Source organism: Onychomys torridus, chromosome 1, assembly GCF_903995425.1.
Source record: "Onychomys torridus chromosome 1, mOncTor1.1, whole genome shotgun sequence".
Taxonomy (NCBI): Eukaryota; Metazoa; Chordata; class Mammalia; order Rodentia; family Cricetidae; genus Onychomys; species Onychomys torridus.
In genome coordinates, this window is record NC_050443.1 from 158089764 (window position 1) to 158101031 (window position 11268).

At 40.5% G+C, this 11268-nt stretch overlaps 2 protein-coding genes across 7 annotated transcripts in view; one reads left to right on the forward strand and one right to left on the reverse strand.

Annotated features, from left to right (window-relative positions):
* Positions 1-3601, forward strand: part of LOC118570125 (cytochrome P450 2C27-like) — a 154729-nt gene extending 151128 nt beyond the window's left edge. For all 5 annotated transcript variants that reach the window (XM_036168512.1, XM_036168514.1, XM_036168513.1 and 2 more), the window contains 2 exons: positions 619-760; positions 3420-3601. In XM_036168512.1, the coding sequence (XP_036024405.1) occupies positions 619-760; positions 3420-3601 (324 nt within the window). The remainder of the gene's footprint in view (positions 1-618; positions 761-3419) is intronic.
* LOC118570177 (cytochrome P450 2C26-like) overlaps positions 1-11268 on the reverse strand; it is a 129052-nt gene that overhangs the window by 95097 nt on the left and 22687 nt on the right. The window lies entirely within an intron of this gene.

Sequence of the window (11268 nt, forward strand, 5' to 3'; positions counted from 1 at the left end):
TGCTTAGATAGTATACTGACCAATTTCAATATTTATTCTCATGACCCTGACTGGAATTCTTACAAAATCAGGAAAGTTCCAAGTTTGCCATCCTTTAATTTTTTTCAAGTAATCCTAAATGTAATAATCTGTCATTCATAATATCTCATCCACATTTTAAAATTAAGGCAAAAAAACTTTGTGTCAGGAAAAAAATGAATAATATTTCATTACAGGAGACATTGTTAATTTTATCAGACATGTACATGCAACATTCCTATGAGATATATCTCTGGTATTATACATAAAAGCTTACATTTGAAGCCACATTCCACATATGCCTGATGCAATAGCAGCAGTGGTAAAGTTGAGCAGTAGGTGGTGATAGACACCAGTGTTAAGCCTGTTGACAAATGATTATCCCATTACTTAGAACTACAAAAGTTATTGGAGGACACTGAATCAAGATCACTGCCTCTATATCCCAACTCATCCCTGATTGTTACATGAGCTGCCTCTCTAGATATGCCTTTGCTCTTGTTTCAACATGATTTCCTAGAAGCTTTGACTATGGCATGCCATTTCTCTTACCTCTGTAACATGTATATAACTTGACTTGTCTATGCTTCTTGTTTCCAGGGTACCACTGTCATAGCATCATTGACGTCTGTGTTACAAGATGACAAAGAATTCCCCAACCCAGAGAAGTTTGATCCTGGTCACTTTTTGGATGAGAATGGCAAGTTTAAGAAAAGTGACTACTTTTTTCCATTCTCAACAGGTAATCACAAATGATTTCCTGGTCTTTGAGATCTTACAATTCTCCCCTCCCCCACTTCCTCAATGTCCCCTGAGCCTTAGCTGCAGCAGTTGTGTGGTATAGATGTGTCCACTGGAACTAGGCACCCAATGATAAATAGTTCTCTGCATTTTGATTCGTTGTTGTTTTTCTGTAAAGGTCTCTCTTTGTTGCTAATATAAATTTCTTTTATGAATACGGGAGCTACACTTGTCTGCAGGTATAAAGAAATGTAGATTTATGACTTCACTAGCCCAGGAAAGTTGGGGAAGGTTTCTAGTACTGGGCAGCATTTCCTCCCTGTTGAGGGGACTTTAAGAACAACTAAACAGCCATTGGTTACCAGCAGTTGTGTGCCACTATTGCACCCTTGGGGATATTTTATATTCTGGCCATGACTGTGGATCATCGGACTAATATATTGGTTACCTCCCTCCCTTCTGAAATTATGTCTCCTAGAAATGACATGAAAAGAACCACAATACCAATAGATATGCTAACATGGAAGGGGCAAATCTCATGGGGTTCTTTCCATAAATAAGGAACAATAGACAGCTAAAGAATACTAAGAGTGGGAGAAAACTTCATCCCCATTATGACCCTCCTAATTGGTTTTATAATACTAATTTTTCAGCTCTGAAATCATATGAAAATACACATACATGAAACACTAATGGACTCAGCAGGTTGTAATTTTATATCTATATACATAGATGTTACAAGGTAATCTGTAGGTATCCCTTGAACATTACATGTTGGTTTCTTTTTTATGATAAATCTGATCAAAATTCTTGATGCCCATGCACTGTCTCTGAGATGAAACATTATATCTGCTGAGCCATATTAGTGGTACTTTAGAGTGTTCACTCATTGTTTCCAAATTCACTATGCTAGACCACAGTCCAGTTAGACTGTGTGTCTAGATATATCACTGGGCTACTAGTTAAGTCCTCTTAGACAGTAAAACAACTTGCCCTCTACGAAGAAGGCAGCTAGCTTTAAGATAGTAAACTTCTTGGAACCAGTTTTTGTACAAGTTACTTTTCTTGTTCTTGTGAACAAACACTTAACAAGAGCAACTTAAGGGTTTATTTTGGCTAAAGTTTGAGGGAGTATAGTCTATTATGGAGAATGAGACATGGAAGTAGGTGACTCTGTGGTGGCTGGAGAGGGCAGCTGAGACCACTCACATCCTCACATCTTGGCTGAACATGTAGCAAACAGCAGGTTGGAATTGGGGGAGACTATAAACCTGGAAGATCCACCTTCAGTGATTGACGTTCTATTGTGATGCCCTACCTACTAAAGTTCCCACAATATTGAAAAATAACATTATCAACTAGATCATGTATTTAAATACAGAAGCCAATGAAGGACATATATAGTCAATACACACCAAAGATTATTTTCTAAAAAACTGTCTCTGGTGGCTACTGCATACGTAGTTATAGCTATGGACTGCCCATGTGGACTCCATGATGATGCCAGGTTTCCTAATACCACAAATAATTTAATTTCTATAATTTAGGACCAGTCTCAAGATGGCTGCTGGCCTTAGTACTCTGAGAATTTGCTGATTGATATGTGAAGGTTTTTTTGTTCAATCTTCTCAGCTGGGAAGCATCCTGCTTATCTGCTCATTTAAGCTATTTCTCTTTCTATAGGATGGAGAGCCTTCTGCCAATGCTATGAGACTTTCTGCTGTGAGACTTTCTCTTTTCCTTTTCCCCTTTCAATGGGAGTCTCTCCAGTTATTCTGATGTTGGATTTCAAAGCAGTGGTACTCTGCCTCTTCTGCCGCATTCTCTATTCTGTGGCATATGCCAGCTCTACTTTTGTGCTCCATTAAATCCCAGGGCTCAATATGGCCATTCGACTCCATGAGCAGTTAAATGAATGTTTCTTTGTTTTCACCTTATAGATGAGAAATATAGTATTCAGTATTACTATTGCACTCTCTAAAGCTTTGAATCAAAAAACTTTAATACTGTGTTTCCCACTATTAGAAATGATGAAAAATGTGTCCTTTTCTCTCCATTTATCTACTCAACTATCCATTCACCCACCCACCCACTCACTGATCCATCCATCCATGCATCCATTCAGTCTATCAAAGAGTGACAAATTCTCTTCTATTATAGTTGTAAACATGGTGCTTTTCTCAGTCAAACACAAGGAGTTAATTATACTCAGTATTTTTGAATTTAAAAGCCATTTTTATTCATTTTACATACTAACCACAGGTCCCCCTTTCATCCCTAATCCCATTCCTCCACCACCCGTTAATTCAGCATCCCCTCCACCAAAAGGGTAATTTCTCCCATGAGGGGACAGCAGGACCTAGTACATTCAGTTGAGGAATGACCAAGCCCCTCCCCTATTCCTCAAGGGTAAGCAAAGTGTCTGACCACAGGGAATGGAATCCAGAAAGCCAGCTCATGCCCTAGGGAGAGATCCAGATCACATTGCCAGAGGCCCCACAAACAGACCCAGATACACAGCTATGTAGAGGGTCTAGTCCAGTCCCATGCATGTCCCACAGCTGTCAGTCTATCTGACTGTCACCTGGGATACCAGGGTACAATTTACCAATGTTGAGTTCGAGCTACTCAGTTTTTGTTTGTTTGTTTTTTATTTGCAGGAAAACGGATTTGTTTGGGAGAAGGCTTGGCCCGAATGGAGTTGTTTTTATTCCTGACTACCATTTTACAGAACTTTAACCTGAAATCTCCAGTTGACCCAAAAGACCTTGATACCACTGCAGTTGCCAATGGATTTGTTTCTGTGCCACCTGAGTTCCAGATCTGCTTCATCCCAGTCTGAATGTTTGTCCCCCTAAAGTCCCTAACTCCAGGGCACAGCTGACTTCTTCTGTCAGACATGCCTCTCCGGCCTCCCATCTCCCATTCCTCATCCCCACAAAATCCAATCAATGCCTGTCTTCTACTTGGCACAATATTTAGGCTCACTGCAAAAACACAACTACAACTCTCTATGCTGTACAATGATTTCTTGACTACAGCATTGCTAATTCTTTTCTAATCCTGATTTATTAATATATTATTACTGTAATACTTAGAAATTTGATCCTTCAGCATTACTTAGCCCTGTGTGTTTTAAATAAAATCATTATAATTCTTGTCTGTTTTCAAATTTTCCATTATCTTATCTATTTTAAAAAAATATGAATTTACATAATCCAGGCTGTCTCTAACATCACTGTGCAGCTGAATGTAACCTAACATTTTCCTATCTCACCACCTGAGTTCTGGGATTCCATCTATATACCTGCACAACTTGATCCAGTGTCATTTTTTTGTTCATAAGGCAAGCAGTAATAAATTTATGTCCCAAAATGCTTTTCTTTCTTCATCATATTATATGCAAAAAAGTAAGAGTGAGTGGTAGAAAGTCGCTTTAGCTGAGCATCACTAATAATGACTACAAGTTTGGACCTGAAAGAAAATGATGCTGTAAACGGAAATATAGAAAGAACTAGATGTAGGAAGGATTCCTCACTAAGTGTTATGATTCCTGTCCCTGAGTTGGTGTTACTCTGAACACAAACACTTGGTATGGTCTATTCACTTTATGATTATTACCTAGAATAAAATATGCATCCATTCTCTGGATGGAATTCCTATAATCTATGTATGACCCTTTTCCCCCAAACAAGACCATAGTTCTTGAAAAGTCTCATCCATTTTTTTTTAGATTTCCACACATTGCTTTTTAACCTTAAGTTTGATGGCAACTTGATGCTATGATTGTAAAGTCATTGGCCTTATTGGATCACTGGAAAATATACAGATGTACACCTAGATATCATTAAATTCTTGTCAATATCTTCCTTTCTTTCAATCTTACATCAGTCACTGACCTTTTAAAATTTATTTCTCAGAGGAAGCTACCTGCCTCTTTGTTATAGCTACAAACACAGTGGCTGTCCCAGGATTTAATTATATTCTATTTTTGTTTATTTGTAGGAAAATGAGTTTGTGTGGTAGAAAGCCTGGCTCAATTGAAGTTATTTTTACTCATGACCACAATTTTATAGAATTTTAATCTGAAATCTCCACTTGACCAAAAGGAACTTGATACCACTCCTTGTAAGATATTAATGCATAGATGTACATATATATGGGTATAGTTACAATTTATACCTAGTACATACCATACATACACATGCATTTATATGGAGTTGAGCTCATGTAGTATGCATCTTGCCATGTTCTATATTTATACAAAACAGTACTCTAGGAAAAGCCTCAGGTTAACCAAGTGATGAGAAATGACCTAAAATGAGAACAAAAGTTTTAAAATAAAAACTGCAAATTAAACCCAAGCTGTGTACCTTTAAATTTTTTAATGGAAAATAAAAATGTCATAGGACAAGTTTGGGCAAAGGCATATGCTGTCCATTGAAATAAAGTCAGAGTCAAGTCAGTGACACCCGAGTGTACTATTAAAATTTATCTTCTCTTACCTCAATGATTCACCTTGTAATTTCACTCCTTGTGATTCTGGTGTTGGGTGTGTTTGTTACTTGACTGATTTCATAAACCTAGGAAGAAAATGTCATTGACATTAGCTCCCATAATTACTGTAATAAAGTGATATAAGCCCACCAACATCAAGCAATAATGATTATTATTCTGAAGTTCTTGAGTTTAAAATTCCAGTACCAACTCACTACATTAAAACCAGCATGTGGACAAAAGGTTCCATCTGGAGGGTCTAAATCAGTTGTTTGTAACCTATTTAGTGCTATGACCCTTTGATACAGTTCTTCAAGTTGTTATGACCCCTCCATAAAATTATTCTTGCTGCTACTTCATAGCTACTGTTATGAATCATAATATAAGTATCCGACATGCAGATATCTGATAGGTGACCCCTGTGAAAGGGTCATCTTATTCTAAAAGGTTCATGACACACAGGTTGAGAAACACCTATATAGAGGATAACTCACTTACCTGACATTTTACTTCCTGTGACCTTGGACATCCTTAACTTATTCTGTACCATTAAAATGTTTTGTTTGGTATAGCACAAAATCTACTACTGATTTGTTTTCTTATGAGGATATTTCTGATTACACAGTATAACCTGTAAAACTTACCTGCATACAGATCTTTACACAGTCATAAGTTCCTTCTGTTTTATCAGTGCAGTGCCTTCTCTGCATATAAATTAGCATGTGTACAGGGTTACAAGTCCCAAACTCTGGGGCAGGGACAGCTTTGATTGGGTCATAATATAATTATGTCATGACCACTCTGCTATTATAATTCCCATTTTACCACTCAAATACAGAGGTGGTATTTTGTTCAGCATTGTGATATATGAAAACTGATTCAGAGAGAAGTGGTGGACAAAAAAAAATCTAGGAGAAATCAAGCAGAAACTTCCAAGAGTTCTTTTTCAGTAGATCTTCTTACTTTATCTTATAGCACTACCACATGAACCCCTTCCTTTTCAAGGGTCTTGGTGGTAGGTATGTAACACAATTTTGCTTAGGTCATTGTTCAAAAATTAGGTTGTCGTAACTATGTAAAGAGTATTGCCTGAAGAACCCAGAAATCTATATAATTTTTTACATAGTTTTAGCCCATTTTATCTCTGTCAATGTGATAAATAGCTTTGTATATGTGTTAATTAGGGTTTCTATTTCTGTGAAAAAAACCATGGTTAGGGCAACTCTTATAAAGAGAATATTTAATTGGGGTGGCTTGCTTACAGTTTTAGAGTTTCAGTCAGTTATCATCATGGTGGAGAGCATGCCTGTGTGCAGTTAAACATAGTGCTGGAGTAGTAGCTGAGAGTCCTATATCTTGCAGGCAACAGGAAGTTGACTGAGAGACTGGGTGGTATCCTTTGATAGGAACCTCAAAGCCTGCCCCTATGATAACACTATTCCTCTACCAAGGACATACACACTTCAATAAAGCCACAACTCCTAAAAGTGCCACTCCTTATGAGATTATGGAGGTCACTTACATTCAAACTACCACATTCCACTCTTTGGCCCCCATAAGCTTGTAACACTGTCATAATGCAAAATGCATTTAATCCAACTTAAAAAGTCCACATATCTATCCCAGTCCTGAGTATTTTAATGTCCAAAGTGCAAAATCTCTTCTGAGATCCATTCATGTATTCTCTTAACTGTAATCTGTAGAGAGCTGCGTGTAGCCGCACCCTAAAGATGGTGCTGGCTTCTACACTCTGCCTTCCCGATGGCAAACACTCTTTATGGTAAACAGCTCCTTATTTGGCTATGGCTGGATTCGTGTGCTGCTGGCATATGCGTGAACCTGTGGACAGTGCCCACGTGGCTGCTTGGGGTTGGCAGCCCAGCCCTACTTAGGTGCTGAGTGAGTTAACCCAGACTCAGAAGGACAAACATGGTATGTGCTCACTCATAGTAGGATACTAGATGTAAAACAAAGATGATCAGACTGCTACACAACTCCAGGGAGGCAACCTAGAATACAGAACCCTAGGAAAGACCCAGGGATTACCCAATGACAGAGAAATGGATGAGAGCTACATGAACAACCTGGACAAGAGTGGGAGTAATGAAGGGCAAGGTTCGAGGGAAAGAGAGCTTAGGGGAGCAGGAGATCCCAGCTGGATCAAGAACAGAAAGGGAGAATGAGGAATAACAGACCATGATAAATGATGACCACATGAGAACAGGAATAGGCAGAGTGCTGGAGAGGTCCCCCAAAATCCACAGTGATACATCTTCTGTAGACTTCCGGCAATGGTCAAGAGAAAGCCTGATCTGACCTAGTCTGGTGATCAGATGGCCAAACACCCTAACAGTCGTGCTGGAACTCTCATCCAATAAGTGATGGAAGTGGATGCAGGGACTGTAAGAGTGTGAATTGTTGAGACCAAGATTGGAAAAACAGAGGGACAAATAGCCAAACAAATGGAAGCACATGAATTATGAACCAAAGGCTGTGAAGCTCCCAGCTGGAGCAGGCCCTCTGGATAAGTGAGACAATTGAATAGCTTGAACTGTTCGGGAGGCACCCAGGCTGTGGGACCGGGACCTGTCCTTGGTGCATGAGCTGGCTGTTTGGAACCTTGAGCTTACACAGGGACACTTTGCTCAGCCTGGAAGGAGGGGACTGGACCTGCCTGTACTTAATCCACCAGGTTTAAATGAATCCCCAGGGGAGTCTTGGCCCTGGAGGAGATAGGAATGGAGGGGAGGGGCTGGGGGAAAGGTGGGGGGGGGGGCGGGAGGGGGGAAGACGGGGGAACCCATGGCTGATGTGTAAAATTAAAACACAAATATAATAAATTTAAAAAGGAAAAAAAGCAACAAAGAACAAGGAATAGGGCCAGTTCTACTTTCAAACTCTCCCACACCTACCCCATCAAGGCCAGCTCTACTGTGCTACCCAGATGAAGTGCAGCAGTCACTCTCCCATACCAGTATATGATAGATGAGGGGCAAGGCCAGATCTCCTATGCTCACATTCTCAGGGATAGCTCACTTGCACCCCCATCAGTTGGGTCAGCTCTACTGTGCTGCCCAGGCAAGAAGCAGGTCCAATTTCCTGAGTGCTGCAGCTGATAAGGGGTAGAGGGGTCAGCTCTCTCTTCCATCATAGGAGATGAGGGGCAAACGGTAGGTGATGGGATCTTTCCCCTTGCCACCACCTCACAAAGCAGTAATGGGGAAAGTTCTCCCACAATCACAGCATCTGGGCTGACTTACTTACACCTGTGCCAACAGGGTCAGCTCTACTGTGCTGCTCAGGCAAGGTGCAGGGTCTGCTCTCCCAAGTTGCAGAGTCTAGCTGTTGATGGGACAAGCCAACTCTCCCACTCTTTTGATCTCAGTGCCAGTTCTCCTTCCCACCTCAGATACAGAGGGATGGGGGATAGAAATCTTTCCATTGGCCCCACCACCACAATGTAGATGATGGAATAATACCAGCTATGCCCATCTCACACCATCATGGCTGGCTCATGCATGCTCCTCTCTACAGGGTCAGCTCTACTTGATGGCCAGGTGAGGTACAGGGCCTGTTCTACCACATGCTGTAGCTGAAGACAGGTTGGGTCAGGTGTCCCATCTGTTGCAGATGGTGAGAAATGGGGTGAGGAGAGCATCTTTCCCTCACCCACACCAGCACATGGCTAATGAGAGGGGTACAAACTGCTGTCCCTTTCTCACATCCTCAGGACCAGCTCTCCCATACTCCTTCAAACAGGGTCAGTTCTACTGTGCTGCCCAGGTGAAACGTATACCCTCTCTCCTAAGTGTTTCAGCCAGTGAGGGGTAGGACTAGTTCTCCCTAGTTTTATGATCACTGAGTGATTTGTCCAACTCTGTATAGCCCTATACTCTCAGTCTTTGGTGGTAATAGGAGCCAGGGACATCAACAGAGATAAGGGATGCATCAGGGCTATGAAGCCAGACTTGGGCCCCAGCAGCAGCCCAGGCCAAGATATTATTATGGCCCTGGGTGGCAATGTAGCCACCCATTAAACCCCTAGGCAGGCAGCCCTGGGCCCGCATATGGGACTCCCTGCCCTGCTCAGTCCATCATCTAAATTGATTTCTTATATTATGATACCACATGGTATCCATGAATATTTATAATTTTTATATTTTTGTGATCACTTAAAATAAACTTATTTCAAATACTAATATAATACCCAACTTCAATTACCTTTAGTATATTCAAGCAGACTGTTTACTAGAAAAAAAAAATAATTCATATTACTGGAGAGATTTTGTTACAGCAGTCTTAGAGGCTGGTTCCCAATTACAATGGAGGACCTGGTAGAAAGATGATGTTAAGACCATGCAACAACACAGTAGTGCTAGTGGTGTTGAAATCTCCCAAGATTTACTTATTGGAGAGGGAGATTATGCTAATGTAGAAAGGCAATCACTATGTGATGACCATACCCTAGCTTTATGCTGAATAGTGGCCTTGAATATATGCAATAGAATTGAAGGCACAGGAAAGAAAATTGAGTCATTTACAAAAGTTATACAGGGCTCAAAAGAAACCTTCACTGATTTCTTACAAAGGTTGTCTTCAGCAGTAGATGAAGTAGAATGATACCAAATTCAGAAGCTAGACAGATAATATTTGAATCTCTGGCTTTTGTAAATGCTAAGACCAACAGAAGTCTTAACCCACCCATAGCCAGTAGGCTAAAGGCAACTGAGCCATTCCCTTCCTTAACAAGCCTTGCTGCAAATTGGAGTCCTTTTAAGATGGTATACCAAGAGCAAATGGAACTTGAGTTTGTAAATTTATAACTTTCAAAGCCAATCAAAATGTATATAACTATTGATTTAAATTTGTCATGCCCAATAGAATGAAAGATTAATTAACTGTGGTAGCTACTTTTGCTGCCAGTGTCTCCACTGTGCTAGTTGTAGTAACCAATTATGAAATGGCAATCCCAGAAATTGTAGTAGTGGTGGTCATCACTGTTATAACAGCAATAACAGCAGCAGCAATGTCAAATTCTCTTCTGGAGCGTGTGGTGTGGGTAGCCATTGGCATGGACACAACTCCAGGAACACAAACCACCAAGGCTCATTATTCTTGATTCCAGCACGACTTAAGCTGGCAGCTCTGCAAAAGAACAACTAAGAACCATAAAGGAAAAATAGGCAGCTCACACGGAGCAGAACTAATGGTCTCATAATGGCTACATTCAGACTCACAAATTTTAAGGTATCTTCAATGGGGGCTAAATGAATTTCAGGAGACCAAAAAATGTTGCACAGAGCCACTCCTAAGAAGTAGGTACTGCTCCAGCTTGAATAGGATTGTGAGAATGAAAACGCTTAGCTGGCATGGTACTGTTACTAAATGGAGGTCAGTGATCTTCAGTGTTATCCTTAATCTCCAAGGTGTCTGGGTGACACGTTCTCAAACATACTTGAAAAAGCAGTTACCATACATTACCCTCTGGAGAATCCAACCAGATGGCTGCAGTTCCTAGGCTTATGTTAATGCTTGACACAGCTGGCCATATTGTGCTTTCAATCCCCATTGGCATCGGGAGGGGAGACTTTTTCACAAAGGTCCAATAGGTCTCTGCCATGTTGGGTTTCAGCTGCAGCCACAGGGTGTACTCAGCGCTCAGAAACCATGAGGAATTTCATTGTCCTGAGGAAAGACATAAGCAGAACCCTGGGCCCACACAAACACCAGGTTGGTTCCCCTCTAAGTGTCAATAGAAAGATCCTTCCATCCCTCCAGAGGGTGATTTGCAACAGGAGCCCTCCAGTGCTTATCTGTAGTAGATACTCCAGCAGAATACACCGATAAAAAATTTAAAACATAAAACAAGGGAAAGAATAGAATGTGGAGAGGAATGATTGATGAGCCCCTAGTTTCCCCTTTTTGCTTTAGCAAAATATGTTTGTTTGGTTTTATTTTAATAGTTCAAATTTTTCTTTTCTTTTTTATTTTTTTAGATTAATTAATTGATTA